The 21209-nt window shown below is 40.9% G+C and overlaps 1 protein-coding gene across 41 annotated transcripts in view; it reads left to right on the top strand.

Moving 5' to 3' along the window:
• The window catches only part of NCOR1 (nuclear receptor corepressor 1), a 154513-nt gene that overhangs the window by 94381 nt on the left and 38923 nt on the right, over positions 1-21209 (top strand). For 32 of the 41 annotated variants that reach the window (XM_060395456.1, XM_060395457.1, XM_060395460.1 and 29 more), the window contains 8 exons: positions 204-305; positions 3343-3470; positions 5023-5240; positions 6115-6177; positions 7971-8110; positions 9607-9733; positions 17055-17607; positions 20147-20276. In XM_060395456.1, the coding sequence (XP_060251439.1) occupies positions 204-305; positions 3343-3470; positions 5023-5240; positions 6115-6177; positions 7971-8110; positions 9607-9733; positions 17055-17607; positions 20147-20276 (1461 nt within the window). Of the gene's footprint in view, positions 1-203; positions 306-3342; positions 3471-5022; positions 5241-6114; positions 6178-7970; positions 8111-9606; positions 9734-17054; positions 17608-20146; positions 20277-21209 lie in introns of those variants that run through there. The other 9 variants (XM_060395462.1, XM_042256679.2, XM_042256682.2 and 6 more) reach the window with 4 other exon arrangements.

Raw genomic sequence — 21209 nt, forward strand, 5'->3', positions numbered from 1 at the left:
ATAATCTGTGTTAAGACTGCTGTAATTGTCCATCAAAACAGTAGATACTGTATATGTATATTTTACAGCCTAGATATGCCTTAAAGAGTTAGCCATTTGTGTTTCTCCAGTTTATATTTTGAGAACACTAGAGATTTTCCGTGAAGATGTTACTTGATTTTTAAAAAAATTCAATCGCATTGGATCCTCAATTTTTTTTATAGAGTGTTCCCGATTGTGTTTTATATTACTACTTAACCAAGAAAAATGAGAATTATAAAGCCCTAGTAAGAAGGAACTACGGAAAACGCAGAGGGAGAAACCAGGTATGTTTCATTATTGTATGGAAGCTATTTCAAGGTTGGTGGAATATAAAGATGAAAAATTTTATAATAGGGGCTTTCTCTGTAATGATACTTTAGGAATTGATCTTTCTGTCAAATTAATTAGAATGTTATGAACATGCTTTGATTATTTTGAAGTTAATCTATATTTAATGTGTTGCATTTTCTATTTTGAATGCATTTTAAGTTTCTGGTATACCAAAATTAATGAGAAGTTTTATATTTTCATGCTATTGAAATGGTGCATGTCAGAGTTAACAATTGTAATATAATTATATACAAGCACTGTGATATCTTAATGAATACACCACCCTTTCCAGTCCTTTGCTCTGCGAAGGGGACAGGTAGAGTAAGGTGACTACAGAGTCAAGGGTTGTTTGCTAAAGTACTTGGAACATGATTGTTTCAGGTTAGCTTCAATTCTGGGGTTGAAGCACTTGATGTCAGAAGATTGTGTCTAATGTAGTACAGTGTGTGTTTTCACAGTGGCAGTTCAGAACTTTAGAAGCTCTTTTCCTTCGAATAGCTGGTCAGCTGCCTCCACAGCTCCCTCCTGCTCCTCTGTGTGCCACATGCCCTGAGACCACTCATAGGACAGTGGCGCCTGTGGACACAGCGGCTCTACTGCCATCATGAGTGCTCTGAAGTTCTTTGTTCTCCACAGCCCCCGCCTGCCTTCCCTGGTCACGCTGATCTCCAGATACAAGTTCCCTCATGATGTGTGGTCAGAAGTGTCTTGTGTGTTCTGGGTCATTGTTTCCTCCAGAGCAATGCCACCTCTTGGGATGTGGTCTCACAGACTTCAGAAGCAGTGTTTTTTGGTCAAGAAAAGTATAGAGCATTTGAGGAGTCAGCTGTGTAAAGGCTGCTGGAGGTTGGGGAAACTGCAACTGGGGTGAGGGGCCAGGACTGAGATCCTAGTAAGTGAGGGGCATTGGTGGGTAGTGTGTGCAGAGCACAGATGTCCCCTTGCTTGTAAGGTTCTGCTGTGGGCTGGTTTCAGGCAGCAGGGCATGTGGGGGTGTTTGCTTACCTGAAGACCCTGGTTGGTGTTAGGGGCAGAAGAGTATTGGGGCAATACAGTTACATGTGTTGTTCAGACCTGAGGACAGTGGACCTCTTTCCTTGTCTTCAGCTGAGTTGACACCTCCCCATGACTTCTCGGGGCTGTAAACTGTTTCTGGGTTATGCAGCTCACTTGCTAGGCAGACGGCTGACTTTGTCATTGGTGTGCCATCTTGTTGGTTCAGATGACAGATGAATACTACCTTTGTGGGGTGCAGGGTAAGGTTGCTAGCCATTTGAAACAGGTCTTGTAACCACTGTGGCGTACTCATGAGTCGGGGTAAATGAAACATTCCCAGTTGTAAAGCAGAACTAGTCACAATTGGAGAGTATGCATTTGAAAATCTTCCTGATTTCTTAGTTTTCTCTAAGGTGATAATGCATACGCAAAAGAAAATGAAACTTGCAATTAGAAGTGTGTGAAGCTGTGAAGGTCAGATAAGGCCAGCAGGGAGTTGTAATAGTGAAACAGTCTAGCCAAAGGGCCAGAGTGAAAGAGTGGATTCCATTCTTGATGAATTGTGGAAATTTCATAGAATCAAGATCATGAGGACAGAAAGCAGGATTGGCAACAGTGGAAAGGTGGGATGTGGCGGGGGCGGCATGTGAGTAGATCACAGAGTCCTGGAGGTGACGCATGCCCACTGAAGATGGTGGTGGTGATGCCCTGTGGGAGGTTTTGATGGGCATGACCTGAAAGTATTTCACACGCAGGATATCATGTTGATAGAAAAGGCAGTGACTAGCATCTTGAATCTGAAGAATAATGACAAGGCCTAATGAGCCATGTGATAAAGTCATCTCTGTTCCTGGGAGACTTTGAGTCAGTCCTTAACACTAAATGATGAAGAAAGGTGTCATAGGTAGACTTTGTGAAATTTGTAAAAAGATTTTAAACACCATGGTTGAACAGTGTTCTAGAAGGGGCAGTCGGGAAGAAGACGGGTTCTGATTCTTCTTTCCACCTGGTTTAGAAGAAGGCATAGTGTAGGACATTTTCTGGAGAAGACTGAAGAGAAACTATCTTAAGGAAAAAGCTAATGGTAGTTTTGGGGAGTCAGTAAAAGACTTTGAGATTCCATCAAAAATTAAGGAAAATTTTGCTTTGTTCTGGGCAAAGGCATGAAAATGTTGGGTGTGCTGAGGGTAGCCTGAGCACACACCCTGTGGGAAGGGGCAGAGACTGGAAAGAGTTACTATGCCTGGGATGGTCCTGTTCAGTTAGGCCGTTGGATTTCTTCAATAAACAAATGTAATAGAACTCAACACAAACTTAATTTTACTTTCTCTCAGAGTCACAATTCTAGTAGTCGAGACATCAGAGATATAAGGGTCTATATCTTATCTCTCCTAGTCTTTGTTATATGCGTATTTACAGTCACTTAGTTGTAATTATAGCTTAGATAAATTTGAATGTTTACTTTTCACTTTGTTGTATCCATAGTATTTTTCTAAATTGCTTCATTCTTGATAATGACCATGACTGTCTACTATTCTGGTAAAGAATGTTTCCCCCAAAGACAAACAACATAAAGACGTTTCTTGTAGTATTATCCATAATGATGAAAAAATTGGCAACGTATTAAATATCTTAACACTAGGGGCAATGGTTTGATAAATTATAGTTTATCAAATTTCACAGCAGAATTGAAATGTTTAAGTGACAGATTAGATGTTGGAATTAGAGTATCAACATCAGATTTCTAAGTGGAATCCTAACATTGTCACCTCTCTGGATCCAAACACAAGGAGCATTTGTGTGTGTGTACCCTTGTAAGCAATACATACAGACTACATTAAAGAGCTTTCAGCTGATTTTTAATACATGACCCCTAGTTACATTGTGGAAGATTAATTAATAAGTTTGATTTGTTGCATAGATATTTATTATCATTACAATTTGAGGAGCTATTTCTTTTAACTTTCCAACTTTACAAATGATGGTTCATTCTAGCAGCAAATTGCTCGACCCTCACAAGAAGAAAAAGTAGAAGAAAAGGAAGAGGATAAAGCAGAAAAAACAGAAAAAAAAGAGGAGGAAAAGAAAGATGAAGAAGAAAAAGATGAAAAGGAGGACTCTAAGTGAGTTAGTTAAATATTATTGTTATTTGAAAATAATGAGATTGACTCTATTGAAGGTATAGAATTTTAGATTTTAGAGAAATCAGTGGGATATGTGCTTTGTCACCTAGTAGTTATTTGACATAATTAAGGGGTGGAATATTCTAGTAAGTATAACTTTTGGATTGATGGACTTACCTGCCAGATATGACCTAGTATGTTTCAGAAGGGATGGACTAAATAATACACAGTAGTTGTTGCTTGTGTAGTTGTTCATTTCTTTTTTTTTTTTTTTTTGCTTTTTTCTTAGTTTTTTTTTTCTTTTTCATTTCTTTTTAATATTTATTTTGTTATTTCTCTAATCTTCTCGGAAATACTGAAGGTTTGTCTGATTTTGAGGCAGTTAAAGCAGCCTAAATCATTTGTCATGGTTTTTAAAGTGTTGGATACTCACGCCATTCTAATTTTGTAGTTTAGGAAGATGAAACCTATAGTTTTGTTTTTTTTTTTAACTTATTCAGATAAAACATTTGTCTGCACCACATGGTCAGTGGTTATAAGTTACTCATAAGTGTTCATAAGTTACTGCCACATCTCGTTTTGACTTTGTTCTTAAAATCCCTGGTTTGTTTAATGAGTGCTCATACACTGCTCTGAGAGCTCAGTCTTCTGGAGGGTGCAGAGACCTACATGACGTGTGCTCTTCTCGGGCAGTTTATAGGCCAGGAGGGGAATTAGGCAAGATCCAAGTGGGAGGAGAAGAAAATGGCCTGGAAGGCATATGCAGAAGCTGGGAGACTGAGAAGAGCTTGAGATTTTCTTCCACCTGCATAGTCTAGAGGACTTCATGCAGGAGCTAGTGGTCAATGTGGGTACAATAGAGGGTGTAGTGTGGATGGATAGGCCTCCTTGGGAAATGGCAGACAGTGGTTTCATTAGACTGGGACATCAGACGCCTCAGGAGAAAAGTAGAAGGAGATTGGGGTTCGATATGTAAAGCCTTAAAGAAATCTCAAATGTGGACTTCACTCAGGGAGCGGTGTGGCTCTGTTTGGGAATAGGTAGGCTTAGCATGGCTGAAGTGGTTTCCTGCCACAGCTCTTCCACTAGAATGTGGCTCTGTGAGCAGTTTAGGATGAACGGAGAGGTGGGAGGCAAGCAAGCAGGCGTGAAAGGCTGCGGCTGGGCTGCTGGGGCTCTTGTCATGGGCAGCGGTGATAGAAACACAGGTGGTGGGAGAAATGTTAGTGAGTTGGAAGGTTCACTGACGGGGAGTGACGAGTATGGGAGAGAGCTGCAGGCGCAGTCAGGTCTGTCAACTGGGTGATGGGGAGTGTGCTGGTTCTGTCAACAACAGGTAGTTGGGGCCGAGGAAGCAGGGAGGGAGGGTGGGCATGTCTTTGGATGGATTGAGTTTGTGTTGATGAGAAGCCCAAGTGGTTATTCCAGGTAACTGAGAGTTTGGGGATTAGGGGGAGTTCCGTTTCTGTTTGAAGAATTTTCAAAGCTTTAATCTTTTTGGTGTATGTATACTTTTAAATCACACAAAATGTTCTTTGGCCACTGTTTCTAGAGAAAATACCAAGGAAAAGGATAAGACAGAGGGGACAGCAGAAGAAACTGAGGAGAGAGAGCAGGCCACACCCCGGGGCCGGAAGACCGCCAATAGCCAGGGCCGTCGGAAGGGCCGGATCACCAGGTCCATGACCAGTGAGGCTGCGGCAGCCAGTGCTGCTGCGGCGGCGGCCACTGAGGAGCCCCCGCCACCTCTGCCACCACCACCAGAGCCCAGTGAGTGGACAGGGCTGGAGCGAATGGGCCACAGTTTTGTTTGGGGTTCTGTTTCAGTGCTGGGGTACAGCAGGAGGGACGTCTGATACAGGCAGCCTAGAAATCCTGATCTGAAACTCTGGCCTTTACATTTGTTAGACTGTAATATCAAAGTCTTCTGAAAAAGAGCACCAGCCCTGATCTCACTACCCTAAGACCGTGGGTTTCCTTTGAACTTAGTTGTGATCCTAGTGTGTGTGCCACCTTGTTTTCTGAGGTTTCAACCGGGCACTTGTTATGAATGTTTTCTAATTTCTGAGTGATCTTTATTTTCACTTTTGACAGCTGTGAGATGTTGGCTATCTCTTCCCCCTTTAAAGCTAACATAGATGGCACTATAATGAAAAAAACTTTATTCACATGGCATTTTCTTTCTGTTAAATTAACTTTCATAGGAATAAATTCTTAGACAATGAAATACTGGGTCTAAGCATAGGCATTTTTCTCTCTTATTAGGGACTATCTTCATTAGTTTATAAAAGGATCATATTAATGATGAGTCCTGTCACTGGTGGCTCAGTGGTACCAAGTTTATCATTACATGAAGTATTGATATGAAGAAAGTACAAGTTCTGGGAATGACAAGGATAAAATGAAGGAAATAATTTAGATAGGCGGATGGAGGCAGATCATGGTGGGCTTTGTTTTGACTATATCCTGCTTTGCTTACAAAACAAATATTTTTAAATAGATGAGTATTGTAATTAGATTGGTGCTTTAGAAAGATAACTGGTGAGAGTTTGGAGGTGTGTTTGGAGTTAACAGATCACAGCTTGGTGCTGTATAATCTATGGATGATTTCTCTCTGACTTACTGAGTTCTACCTTTGTTTCAGTTTCTACGGAACCTGTAGAAACCTCTCGATGGACAGAAGAAGAAATGGAAGTTGCTAAAAAAGGTAAATGATAGTAGTTCAGGTTCTTTGGGTTTGTTTTTGTTTGTTTTAGGGTTCTTAGTAATGAGTGACACAGAACTAATTTATTTTTAATTAAAAAAAAGTTCTTCCACAATGGAAGCAGAATTTAGAAGTACACTTAGAAGGTCTTTTTGATGGTATCCTGCTCTGTAAGGTACCCCAGTGTGTCTTGTTTGAGGGACCCACTTTTGAGCGATTTAACATTCTCTCTCATTTTATTTTGAATGTCTTGTTACAGAGCAGGTGAGCTACTTTCAGTTTTACAGAAGAGTTGTGATTAAATGCAATTAATGTTGTTTTAGAAGGTATTTGATATAAAAAGTCTCTTATTTAAAAGTTGCATTTAATAGAATGATAACTGTTTCCTCATTTTGCAGTTAGTAAGGCTAAGTTTGATTACCAACTGCTAAGAAATTGTGCTGTGATTCAAAGATGAGAGCATGGACTTTGCAGCCAGACAGATGAAGGATTGAGTTCTGCCTCTGACACTTATGTAGCACATGGCCTTCATTTTACTCTGGAACACTATGGGTCTTGTATTCTCTTCTTGCTTATAAATGACCTGTATAAAGTACAGGTCATACAGTTTGAAATTAGCTAAAATTTCTAAAAGGATAAATAATTGGTTTATAAATAAATTACTTTTTAAGTAAAATTATTTTGAGAAAATTTAGCCAATTCTTTTGAGGGTTAAGGATTTACCTTGCAGTTCCAAAGAGAAATTATTGCAAATAGCTTGACCTTTTAGTGACACATTTCAGATTTATTTTCTATTTAGCTGGTAATGAGTAACACATTTAAGAATCATGTAAACTTTGCCTAAAATACAGCAGTTGAGTGTTCTGTCCTCAGAGTATTTTTATTTGAGGTGTGTTTTCTGTGACGGTTGTATATGCATTGCTGTCATCTGACTGTCACAGCGCAGTAAATGGATGCCCATGTGGTCACAGCGTGGTCTGGTCAGAGGCACATCCCCACACCCAACTGCTCATGCCCCTTCCTCTCAGCTTTTGTCATACGCTGGCAGAATCTGGAGGTGGTCTTCAGTTTTCACTGTGAGGGAGGAATCTACTGGTGTTAACCTTGAAAAGTTGATGTTTTCCCCACCAATTGTTGAGTTTGCACTAGAAATTCCTGTTTGGATACACCTATGTCTAATGTATATCTCTGTGTTTATGCGTTTATATGCCCATATTTCGTGCACATATGTTTCTGTGTGCCATATATGTGTGTCATTTGTTGGAAGGAAGTCATTGCATAGGTTCCTGTGATGCATTGTATTATAGAAGGTTTAAGAAAACCTAGTTGATATTTTCGAGGGGATCCTTGATTGCAAATGGACTGGGGACATGTTGATTATACCTGGAGCCTCAAGTATGTGTCTTTACTTGGTGTTAATTACTCACATTTGATTGCCTTATTAACTTTGTGCTGATACAGTGTTCCCCAGGATCTAGAAGTACCTAACCACGCAGTTGACAGTGTCTGGGCTCTCCCTGTGTGTCTGCATTGTCCTGGTCCTCTGGGAGATAACACAGCAAGGACAGGGTCACGTTCTTCCAATATTGAGCATGTTTGAACTTTGGATAGAAAAATAGAGCTGTTAATGAGTTTGTGTCAATCACATTTCAGTAAGCATTGAAATGTATCAATAAATAACTGAAAACACAATGTTAATGATGGTGAGTGCAAGGATTAGGGGTACTGTATTATTTTTCTTGCTTGCTGTATCAGGTGACTATTAGGTTAATGTTTGGTTTGTTTTTAAAATACAGGTCTAGTGGAACATGGTCGTAACTGGGCAGCCATTGCCAAGATGGTGGGAACTAAAAGTGAAGCCCAATGTAAAAACTTCTATTTTAACTATAAACGGAGGCACAATCTTGACAACCTTTTGCAGCAACATAAACAGAAAGTAAGTATATCAGAGGTGGTGAATCTTTTACTTACTGTTTTTTTGGGGTATTTTTTGCGCTTCAAAGATTGTTTTTGAAGAAAACTTTTTTGTAGCCTTACCTATAAAGGCTATGCTAGTTTCTTGGCACAAGTTGACTCTGTTTATTACCCAAAGAGTAAAATTTCTGTTAGTACTAATGGCAGTGCAGTACTTTTGAATTACTGTAAACTGGATTTGAAAAACATACTCATTTTGGAGTTTGAATTGAAAACTTTAGAGTTCTATTGACCATATTGAATGAGTTGATCTGGCTTATGAAAAAAGACGTTTTCTCAGAGACTCCATGGGGTAAAGACTAAAAACCAGCAAGTTTTGAAGTGTTACGGCAAAAATTATTTAAACATTATTAGAGATTATTGAAAATGTGTTAACAAGGAAATTCCAGTGTTCTCAGAGTCTACAGAGCCCTTTGAGGGCTCCATGAATATTTTGTTTTCCTAAGAATATTAAGATGTTCCCTTTCCCACTATGTGGACATTTGCATCCATGGGGTCCGAGAAGCTGTGAGTGAGAGTGCTGGTACCTTAGTGTGGCCTCTGGTGGCACCGCCAAGCTCAGTGCACTCTTCATCTCCAGGCAGTTGCAGCTTTGTTTTTGTAAAACAGCAGTTTCACTTAGTGCCCTTGGTGAAGCAAATAAAACTTGGCTTTGGTAAACCTTGAGTCTTGCACACATGTCTATATGATGATGGGTGGGGCAGAGAGCCCTCTGCACTGTCTTGGGCCAGGGTAGCACTCAACGAAACGCACACTTGGGTTGTTTGAGCTCCAAGCTAAACAAACCTCACCTTTGTCATCCAATGTCATTTTTAATTAAGAATGACAGAAAAACTACTCTTTTCAGACCTGAAAAGTTTGCAGACATTTTCTTGAAAATGAATGAGCCTGTCTTGAAAGAAAACATCCATTAATACTGGTTGCCATTTTTAAATTTCCAGCTTTTAGGCAAAAATTAAAATTTTGGTAAATGTGTCTCTCTCACCATGAGCTTAACATCTTCACACTACTCAAAGACTTTTCTGATGAGACTCTCTAGCTGCTAGCATTATGAGCAATTTTTATTTTTCTTAACATAATTTTCTGTCTTCCACATTCCATGACATTATTTTTATTAGAAAATAAATGTATATGTTATTTTTATTAGAAAAATAACATTTTTTGGAGGGGGAGAAGAACAGGAGTCTTTCAGGCTTTGGCTGTTTGTCCATGTAGAGTGATAAGTAGTTCCAAAAATGGTTTGGATGTGACTTTTGATCATTTGGATAAAAGCGATCCATCTGCACACAAGGCCTGTTAGTGGCCCCTGAGGGGACTCCTGCCGCTGAGCCAGGGTGCCTGTCGGACAGGCAGCTGCTGGTCTAGTGTATGCCTTCTGCCTCACCTCAGCTGTGAGAAGGCTTGCTTCTTTCCTTTCAGTTATATAAATCCCAAGTAACAGTATTTTTACTCTTCTAGGCCTCACGGAAGCCCCGTGAAGAGCGAGACGTGTCTCAGTGTGAAAGCGTGGCCTCCACCGTCTCAGCACAGGAGGACGAGGACATTGAAGCCTCTAACGAAGAGGAGAACCCCGAGGACAGTGAAGGTACCACCACTCTTCCGTCTGGTTGTGGCATCTGCTGGCCCACATGCGTGACAGGTGCCTTAGTTGTTTGGCTGTCTAGGGATTGCTTCATTCAGGAAACGAGAACACAGTGTATTTATCATTCAATCACACATGTATTTATGTAGCTCCTGAGATGGTCCAGGTGCTGCAGTTGAAAGGTCTTGAAGGGTGGCAGTCCTACCTGAGACACTGAGTGCCGATGTCCATAAGCTGTCAGTGTGTCTCTGTCGTTGCCACACTTGTTAGTTCTGTCAGTACCTTCAGTTTCATTTTCCTCTTTCTTTATTTTATTGAGCTTGATTTATTTCAGCATTTATAAAGCTGAACATGTCATATTGATGTTTTCCTGAAAAAAAATGTATTAATGGCCCAGAGGCATTGGCCAAAAAAATGTCAAGAAACTTAAATAAAATCCTTTATGCTATTTGAAAAATTAGTGACAACTTCCTCAAAAAGTAAATGTTTTCTTGATTTTTTTCGAATTAAAAAAGGTACCTAATTTGCTTTAGTTTACATTACTATTAAAGTTTCTGTGAATTTCTTTTAACTGTCCTCTTTTCAAGTGGGGATGTTCACAATGATTCCAGTAGCTTTTCATATGTTATATCTTAAACGTATTCATGTTTTATGTATGCAGATATTTTCTCTATCTCATTTGCTTTTTATCTTTAAATTACCAGAATTAAAGCTTCACAGGTAATTAGATCTGTTTACATTTTCCTTTGTAGGTGCTTACGTTTTCAGCTTAAAAGGTTCTACACCTTCCAGGAGTTTTAGAAATACTAGATTTTGGTTTTTCTACAAATTGTTGTCATTGGGTTTTAAACTTAAAATTTATCTTGAAATGGGTTTTGACTTTGAGCAATAAGTGAACTTTATTATGTGAGGTTTTGTGAAAACCAAGGTGGTATTGCCAAAATGGAGAGACCACTGGAGCAGGCTTGCCTGGGGCGGGCTGAGGAGCTGCAAGCAGCCTGAAGGGGTGGTTGGCATTTGGAAAGAGGTCCTCAGGGTTTGCTGACTTCAATAGGGTTGTAACTGGTAGCCAGTATTGCCTGGGTTATAAATGTACATGAAGCTTGTATTTCATAAGACTTGAGTGGCTTAAACAATAGAAACTTATCTATTGTATTAGTGCTTAGTCACTCAGTCGTGTCCGACTCTGTGACCCCAGGAACTTTAGCCCAGAAGGCTTCTCTGTCCATGGGATTCTCCAGGCAAGAATACTGGAGTGAGTTGCCATTTCTTTGTCCAGGAGATCTTCCCCACCCAGGGATTGAACCTGGTCTCTTCTGCATTATAGGCAGATTCTTTACCATTTGAGCCACCAGGGAAGCCCTTTAAATTAGGGCCCAATTTTTATAACCTCATCTAACCTTTATTATCTCCTTTTAAGGGCATTATTTCCAAATACAGTCACATTGAGGGTTAGGGCTTTAACATAAATTTGGGGGTGGGGTGGGACACAGTTTGGTGCATAACAAGGGCCAAGTCTTTTTGTCATATGTATGTTTATTTCAGAACGTGGAATCCTGTTGCATGGGCTGACATACTCTTACAAACTGAACACCACGAAATGACTTTTTCCTTCTCTTCTCTTCCTGTTTCTTTGTCTTCGTGTGAAGCTTTTCCAAACTGTCAAATGAGGTGGTCAGGTTAATTACAACCTGGTATTGCAGCGATGCTTCCGTGGGCTCTAGTGTGGACTGGCCTGGTCACATCATGCCATTTGTACTTGTGTGTGTGTTGTGACATCTGGTGGTGCTGGTTTAGTCGCTAAGTTGTGTGTAACTCTTTCGACCCAGTGGACTGTAGCCCTCCAGGCTCATCTGTCCATGGGATTCTCCAGGTGAGAATACTGGAGTGGGTTGCCATTTCCTTCTCCAGGTCTTCTTCCCAACCCAGGAATTGAACCCATGTATCCTGCATTGCAGGCAGATTCTTTACCAACTGAGCTATGAGGGAGATCCCTGGAATGGTTTCCTATTAGTAGGAAATGAACTTGCCGCCAGAATGGTGGGTCTCCAGCTCCTTTGACTTAATTTCACTTGTCAGAGAAGAGCAGCAAGCACAGTGCATTTTCCTTGAGCCCTGATCGGTCTTAACTGCTCAGCTCAGGGAGATCCTGAAGCCACATGGGTTTATGCCCTCAGGCTCTTGCGCGTGGGTGAGTGGAGATAGCGGCTAGAGACCAAGTCTCCGTGTCAGCTTCCTAAATGGACGTCTGACCATATGAGTATCTTTCGTAATTAGGTGAGTTACATCAGAAGACCAAACCTTTGTCATAATTTAGATTTTCTCTTGGTCTGAATCATTCTTTGAGGTGTTCTGAGGGGGGAAGAAAAAGATACTCACACTTGGCTGGTGCTTGGTAAAGCGCTGTGACTTGAAAGAAGATAACTGAAGGAGTGCTTATGTCAGATGATGTCATCTGCCTAATCACTGACATGTCCTCCAGGCTTTGGAGGAGAAATGACTTGTTAGTTTGCCCTCGAACTTGGCTTCCATCACTGTGTGAATAAAAATGATGCTGCTGCTGCCACTGCTAAGTCACTTCGGTCATGTCTGACTCTGTGCGACCCCATAGATGGCAGCCCACCAGGCTCCACCGTCCCTGGGATTCTCCAGTTAAGAATACCGAAGTGTGTTGCCATTTCCCTCTCCAATGCATGAAAGTGAAATTGAATGTGAAGTCGCTCAGTGTGTCCGACTCTTCGCGACCCCATAGACTGCAGCCCACCAGGCTCCTCCGTCCATGGGATTCTCCAGGCAAGAGTACTGGAGTGGGGTGCCATTGTCCTCTCTGAAAATAAGGATGATATAGTCTAGCTTTTTGTCTGCCTTTCAACACTGGTAGCATCTTTCACCAACCATAATTGCTGCTGTCCATTAGACCTTACAACACGTGAGGTGCTCTTCTGAGCTTTTGTCTTTTGATTTTGTTTTTGTTGTTGAGACTTGAGCTGTTATCTGAGTCCAGGCTCACACATCTAACTGCCTGTATAACCTTTGTATTTGGGCACCTAAGGGTTAACAGCATCTGAAACTGACCTGTGTCTCTCACCTCCACACCTCCCTTTCCCTCCAGTCTCCCCCTGGGTGTGTTTGGTGCATCTCCTTAGATCTCCTCCTCTCCTGCATCACTGCCACCCCACTTAGAGCCACTGTCCCTTCCTTGCAGTGGCCTCTGGATTGGTCTGCTTGCTGCTGTTTATTTTTTTTCCTCCAGAGAGCAGCCCAAGTGAACCTTGTAAAATACAAATCAGGTCAGGTCTCTGCTCCACATCCTGTGATGCTTCTCCCATCTCGTTCAGAATCAAAGCTGGAGGCCTACAGTGAGGCATGCAGCCTCCCTGTAGGCACTGGCCCTTCTGCTGCTCACTCTGTTCTTTTTTACTGTGGTTAAATGAGAAAATTGACATATAATGTTACACTAGTTTCGGGTGAACAACATAATCATTCAGTACTTGTACATTATGAAATAGTCTAGTTCATCATCTAGTAAGTCTGGTTAACTTTCGTCATTGCATAGTTACTTTTCTTGTGATGAGAATTTTTAATGTCTGCTTTTGGCAACTTTCAGATTTACAACACAGTGTAATTAACTGTAGTCATTATGCCGCGTGTCACATCCGCAGGATTTAGTTATTTTATAACTAGGTGTTTGAGTCTTTTGACACATTCATTCCTTTTGCCTACTCCTCACCTCCTGCCTCTGACAACCACCAGTCTATTCTCTCTATTGGTGCTGTTTTCTTTATAAAGATTCCACATGTGAGTGAGATCATCCAGTGTACTTCTCTGACTTATTTCACTTAGCACAGCGCCCTCAAGTTCCATCTGTGTTGTCAAAAATGACAAGGCATATATTTATATATGTTTACATATATGTGTGTGTGTGTATACACACACCACATTTTATGAATCCTTTCATCCGTTGACAGACACTTAGGTTACTTCTGTATCTTAGCTGTTGTAAATAGTGCTCCAGTGAATGCTGGGGTACATATATTTTTTCAAGTTAGTGTTTTTTTTCCCCCTTCAGATAATACCTAGGCATAGAATTGCTGGATCATATAGTAGTCCTGTTTTTAATTTTTTGAGGAAGCTCCATACTCTTTTCCATAGTGGCTGCACCAGTTTCCCTTCTACCAACAGTGCATTAAGGGCCCCCTTTCCTCCACGTCCTCCCCAACTGTTGTCACTGGTTGTCTTTCTGATGATGGCACTGACTGGTGTGAGGCGCTGCTCCCTCTGTTTTGCCCACTGTCCTTATTGCTGCTCCCAAGCTGACAACCCCACGTGAGGGGCTTTTCCACGTGCTCATGTATTCCTGGCATATGTTTCCCCACTTCCTTCGGGCCTCTGGCGATGTCATGTGAGCGCTCCCATGCCTCTGTACCCACTGGCTCTCAGCTGAGTTCCATATTCACTGCGTTTATTACTGTCTGATGTGTCAAGTGTTTATTGCTCATTGCCTGTTTCACCCTAGGATTTCGTCTCCCACAGCTGAGTTACCAGGACCTCAAACAGCTTCTTACATGGCAGTGTTAGGCACATATTTGAATGAATGAAAGCGTGAATTTGTCAGGTTATTAAATATTATGTGTGAAAAGTATTTGTTCTCATATGATCATATAAGTTTTTATTTTTACTTTTTTTTAATATAAAAATGATATATTTATGGCATCAGAGTTCCCTATTTTGCTTAAAATATTTCTCCATATCTCTTGAGGTTATTTGTATTTCGTACTAGATTATCTTCTTAAGAGTTTCAAGAGGATTTATCCCATTTGGAATTCTTTTTCTGCATTATGTAAGCCAGCGTTTGTGTTTTTCTTCCACACAAAGGACCAGTTCTGAGAAACTGCACTCATTAGCTGTTATCCTGCCTCAGAGATTTAAAGCACTGGCTCTGGCGTGTATCAGTTCCTCACATCCATCAGGACCTGTTCCTGACCTTCTCTTCTGTCTTGCTGTCTCTGGGGCAGCCCCAAACGTGTCGTAATACATTTATTTCATAGTGAGTTTAAATGTCTGAGGAGTAAGTCTCTCCTATGCTGATAACATTTTCTGATTTTCTTGAATTTTCTCAGGGACTTATTTTTTCACATAAATTATAAATTGGTCTTACACACCTTTGGGATTCTCACTGGAGTTGTATGTATTAATTTTAGGGAGATGTAAATTTTTGTGTTGTCTTGTAATCTATTTTAAGAAAATAATCAAAAACATAATGTTGAAGTGAGTATCTCTGTGTCCTGTTCGTAGCAGTGTCGCATTGAAAGTAGCCCAAGGGTCCAGTAATAGAGGAAAGGTGACATAAACTTAAAGACATGTTCATAGCCGCTCATTCATTTCACACCGCATCAGATATGTGAGCCTGCTCTGTGCCAGGACCTCAGCCTTGTGCTGGTCACTAGGACTAAAGGAAAAGCGAAATGTGTAATCCTTGCCCGTATGGTGTTCACAGGCTCATGGGAGCAACAGCCAGGAGTCACGTAATTGTGAACAAAAGTAAAATTGTAGCTGCTGTCAGTACATGTGCTGTGGGAGCCATCAGTAGCAAAGTTCAACTTTGTTGTGGAAATCATAGAAGGCTTTTTTTAAAGCATGTGGTAGTTGATCTAATATCCAAAGGGAAGAGTAGATGAAAGCCATTCAGAATGTGTGTAGTCAGTGGTAAGGGATGCATGGACCTTCACAGAAATGAAAGAAGGCCACAGAGAAGGCGGGGCTGGAGAGGAAGCTGGCAGCTCTCAAGCTGGCCACACCCGGCAGCTTGGGACTGGATCCTGGGAGCAGCAAGGCTCCTGGAGATGTTTTAAGTGGGAGAGAGTGGGAATGAGTTTTGGTAAGATTTGGCTTTTAAATTCACTCTGGCTTTGTGGTAGAGAGGAGTCTGGGGTGGTGGTATCATTTCTGGAGTCAAGTGGCAGTTGTGAAATTGAACAGAAATGGCTAGACTTGAGGGATATTTTTAGAGAGAAATGTATGACTCATCAAGGTGTAGAATCTGGAAATAAATCAGAGGATCGTGTGGAAGATGACTCCTGGGTTCCTAGTTTGTTTGCTGGATACTAAACTCTGAAAAAGAGTTTGATTTGAGACTTGGGAGAGTTGAATACCAGTCCAGAGTAAGACAGAGAATTTGTAATTTCTTTGTGATATCTAGGTAAAAGCATTAAAGGTACATGTATGAGATAGAACAAATGGTGGGAAAGACCAGTATTACAAAAAATTAAGTGACAGAACCTATGTAATATTGTCCTAGAGCTTTGCTGTCCAGTGAGGTAGCCACTGGACACCCCTGTGGTTGTTGAGTTCTTAAAATGTGATTGCAATCTTCCCTCCACCTGAGCATCCCGCATATGCGGTTTCAACCAGCTGTGGGTCCAAAATATTAAAAAAAACCCAGAAGGTGCCCCAAAGCAGAATTACACACCATGGCAACTATTTACACAGCTTTTGCATTGTTTGTACAGCTCTTCAGACAGAAGTTTTAGTAGGTGTCATAAGTCATCTTGAGATGATATGAAGAGTACTGGAGGATGTGCATAGGTTGTATGCAAACACTACGCCCTTTTATGTAAGGGACTTGAGCATCTGTGGATTTTGGTATCTGTGGTGGGGTGTAGGGGTTTTCCTGGAATCAGTACCCCGCAGACACCAAGGGACAGCTGTCGACCAAGTTGAGATGTGCCAAAATGTGAAATAGCAAATTTTGATAACTTAGTACTAAAAAAGGTAAAACACCTTGTTACTAGGTTTCTATGTTGGTTATGTTTAAAATGGTAATATTTTGCACATATTGAGTTAAATAAAATTATTGTTGAAGTTAATTTTACCTGTCTCTCTTCTTACTTCTTTAACGTGGCCACAAGAAAAATTAAAATTACAGATGTAATGTGCATTAGGTTCCTCTTTGGATGGTGCTGTTCTAATATCAGCTCTCCTGGGTTAAAAAAGCAGAGACAGGACTGGTAGAAATAAATCAGAATGTCATCTTTTATGGAAATGTTTTTGATTTAGTTTTATTTTTTAATCTATCTTTTTCAAATGTTGTATGAATTATTTTTGGACATTAAAAGCTTTTATGCTTTCTGTTTCCAAAGACTGAGGCAATTTGAGCTTTCCCTTTTGTACTTTTTAGAAAACTTGTTTTCCCAGTGCTGTGGTACTTCAGGGAGGTCATCACAGGAGGATAACCCATCCTAAACAAGTACTTTCAAGCATGGCTTCTGTCACCACCTGACACATGTTCATTATCAGATTTTTATGCTGTATCATTATCTTTAAGGTGCTGAAAATAGTTCTGATACAGAAAGTGCTCCTTCTCCTTCACCAGTTGAAGCTGTCAAGCCTGGCGAAGACAGCACTGAAAATGCGCCGCCTCGAGGGACTGCTGAGGCCGCGGCCGAGCTGGAGGCCACCCCTGACGCCGTGCCCAGGCCTTCTCCCTCGCCGGCAGCTGCGAGCACAAAAGTGGCCGAGGATGACAATGTCGAAGCCCCCGTGAACGATAGCATCACAGTGGACACGGCCGAGCCGATGGAGGTGGAGCATGAGGAGCGTGGGGCTGAAGGCACTTCTGCTCTTGACCTCCCCTCGGCCACCAAGGCCGATGCTGTGGATGTTGAAATGCGGGTTCCAGAAAGCAGCCCATCCAGAGTTGAAGGGGACCCCAAAGACAAAGACCTGCAGAGGAGTGGCGAGAAGCCGGAGCTTGGAGAAGACGATCTAGGGGTGGCCCAACAGCTGAGTGCCCCGAGGCCTGAGCCCCTGTCTGACCACGATTCCAGCGCCACTTGCAGTGCGGACGAGGACGTGGACGGGGAGCCCGAGAGGCAGCGGTGAGGCTCCCTCCTTGACCTCCCCCGTCTTTATTCTGCTGGTTGCAGACTGAACCCGGGGTGGTGCTGGCTGCCAAGGTTGCTCCTGTGTAAATACTGGCCAGTGAGAGAGTCTGTCTGCTTTTACTGTTGGGTTCTGATGCTGGTCACCTGATTAACCAAAAAGAACTGTGTGGTCGTTATTTTTTAAAGAAAAAGACTTTAACTTCTTTCCATATCAATTGTTAGGTACATCCCATATGATAGCAGAGAAGGGCGGTCAGCTCCCAGAGCTGTGACCAGAACCGCAGTTGCCTGCTGCTGTGGTGGCCGAGCCATGTGACTTGGTGGTGAAGGGGCAGGCAGGAGGCGGGGGCCCCAGCTCTGCCCTCGGATGAAATGCCCTCGGAGCAAGGCCTCAGTGCCTGCGTGTGAGATGTGAGAGATGCTGAGGGCGAAGATGGGGACTGGAGGAAAAGTGTGTTAGAAAGCATAATCTGATTGAAGTTAGAGGTGATTGTAATGGTCACCTTTTTGTATCACTTAAAACTGTAGATGATTCATATTTGTAATTTAAAGTGCAGGTATGATACAGATTAAGTACTTTTAGTCAAATTAATATTATAAATATATAATCTTTATGTTTTTTTATAACAATTGCTGTTAACAAAAATAAATTTTTATAGGAGTAGATACTACCTTCTTTAGTATACTCAGTTTCTTGGGTGTTTACTTTTCCCTGAAAGAAATGCAGTCACCTAGAATCACAGTACCTAGAATCATTTGTTCCATGTTAAATTGATTGGTGCACACTGTAGAATGAATTAGACTAAAATGTCATTTAACCAGAAACCCAACTCAACTCTTTTTTTCTATTTTCCCCCTTTTTAATAAGAAAGAGGCTCTCAGGAGACAGCCAGATTCTGCTCAGAGCTCTGCTTCTGTAGTGCGTTCTGGTGTCACTGTGTTTTCGGTCCATTTCCAGTATATTGTACATCTTATATACTAAAGAATGGGACTTAATACTAGAATGATATTGAACATAACAATCATGATTTCTCCAAGGAGATTTTTATGTGGTAGATTATAGAATTTTAATCAGCAAAAATCAGAAATAATATAGGGCTTCTACTTAACCATGGTTTTTCAGAAAATTGAAGATTCTAGCATTCTTTTTCTCATGTCTCGATACTGTGGATTTTGACTGTTCCAAACTTTAAACATAAATGGGTTCATAAACATAAATGTATGGTCCCTTTTTAAGCATGCTTTACTGAAATATGTCATCTAAAATAAGAGTTATGTGTTCTGTACTGTTGGCTTTAGTGACTTATTTATAAATTTATGAGTGAAGGGAAAATTAGGATGGCAGTAATCATAAAGGGGAGGAGCACCTGAGGGCTGACTGTGATAGTGGTCATGAAATTCTGACGTTCCTTATCAACACATGGTAACACTCTCTGGACGATCCTCTAGTTCACTTCGCTTCCAAGCTGGCAAAATGACACTTTCTGTTGTTTGTATCTTTAATATTATCTTGATTCTTTGGTAAAAAGTTGTTTTCTTTTACACATTCTCGTTTTCCTACACATTCATACCTTTTCACATGTTCACCTCTCCCAGTAACTGACAACACTGGGAAATATGATGGCGCCTATAAGGTATAATGTTCCAGTTACTATTCTGGACATCTTTTACTCAAGTGTGTGTCCTGAAACTAAGTGAAGTGGTGTGGTGTGAGGTGGCAGAGGGTGAACAGGGAGCACAAACTGGGTGGGGAGCACGGGCAGCCATGTGAGCTCAACCTGCTGTTGCCTCGTGGGAGTGCTGCCTCTGGCGCCGTTTCTCCCCAGTTTTCATGAGAAATCAGGAGTCTGGAATTATGGGTGAAATCTTTTTGTCATTTTTATTTCTTTATTTCTGGCATTGCTGGGTCTTTGTTGCTGTGTGCAGGCTTCTCTTCTCTAGTTGTGGTGAGTGGGCCCTGCTCTGTGTTGCAGTGCATGGCCTTCTCAGTGAGGTGGCTTCTCCTGTTGTGGAGCTCAGGCTCTAGGCTCAGGCTTTGGTGGTTGTGGTGCTCGTGGGCTTAGTTGCCCTGTGGCATGTGGGGTCTTCCTGGACCAGGAATGGAACCCATGTCCCCTGCATTGACAGACGGACTCTTTATCACTGGACCACCAGGGAAGTCCCTGGGTGAAATTCTTGATTTTAAAATGATGGTGGTTTATTCAGATGTTTTAAAAAATACCCTCTCATCTTGGCAAAACACTAGTTTGTAACCTATGTTAATGGTAAATTAGGACCTGACATTCTCTAATGGCCCTTGTTCAGACTGTTCTGTTGGTTAGATGCAGATGAATATCAACCTATAAATTAACATTAGGTTTCTTTACCTGAAAATTTAGCCTTGTAGATTTTTTCCTTAGTATTCAAATATGTAAGGTTAATGTGATATGTGTGTGTGTATGTACATGTTAACTTACAAGGAATTATGATGATTGTATGTTTAAAAGTCTTGAATAAGAATATTTTGATTAGTCATTTTTAATTGCATTTTCAGAATGTTTCCTATGGATTCGAAGCCTTCGTTGTTAAATCCCGCTGGGTCTATACTGGTCTCATCACCCATAAAACCAAACCCACTGGACCTGCCTCAGCTTCAGCATCGAGCTGCTGTCATCCCACCAATGGTAAGTTTTCAACGTGAATAAGAAAAGTAGAGTTGAAAACAAAGACCTTTAGAGACATTTCTTCTCTAATCAGTGCTTGATTTTTTTTTTAAATTGTAGTAAAAATCACATAACATGAAATTTACATCTTAACTCTTAACGTGTGCTGTTCAGTAGCGTTAAGTATATCTATTAAACCATCACCCTCCCCTGCACCCAGCAACCTACACCTTTCTACTTTCTGTTTTATGAATTTGGCTGCATACATAAGTAGGCTCATAATACAGTGTTTGTGTTCTTTGTGGCTATTTTATTTCACTTCGCCTAATGTCCTGAAGATTATTCATATTGTGGCACATTTAGATTCTCCTTCTATCTTAAGACTGTGTGTATAGACCATATTTGATTTATCCATTCATCTGTTGAATGCATTACTTTTTCAAATGAATTCATGTGAGAATTGAAATGATCCATTTCCAGTTAAGGAAAAAAGAGAAATGTAGTGCTCTAGCCATAAATGTTACTGAGTTTTGTGTTTGTTTTGTTTTGCTACAAAATAATAGTAAATATGAATAAGTAAATAGTATATCTAGATGTTGAATGTTTAGAATAAATTATAGAGGTTATTGTTAGCTTTAGTATACAGTTCCAAACCTAGTTTTATTTGCATTTTATCTTATTAATCTCTGTGAATTTGACTCCCTTTTGATCCTGAATTCTGGTATTGGGTATTGATCCTTAGTTATGTTCTAGCTCTTCATTTCAGAGGATAAAAATTTGTTCCCTAGGTCACATGACAATATGTAAAAGTTAAGTGTGTGCCTCTGATAAATAGGCTCACCAAAAAAATGATTAAACATTTGTTCATTCATTGATTTACCCAAATGGACATAAATTGAGGGTCTGCCGAGTTCAAGGTAACATTTTTTTATGTTTTGTGAAATGTCATGATCT

This window comes from Ovis aries, chromosome 11, assembly GCF_016772045.2.
Source record: "Ovis aries strain OAR_USU_Benz2616 breed Rambouillet chromosome 11, ARS-UI_Ramb_v3.0, whole genome shotgun sequence".
In the NCBI taxonomy this organism is placed as follows: Eukaryota; Metazoa; Chordata; class Mammalia; order Artiodactyla; family Bovidae; genus Ovis; species Ovis aries.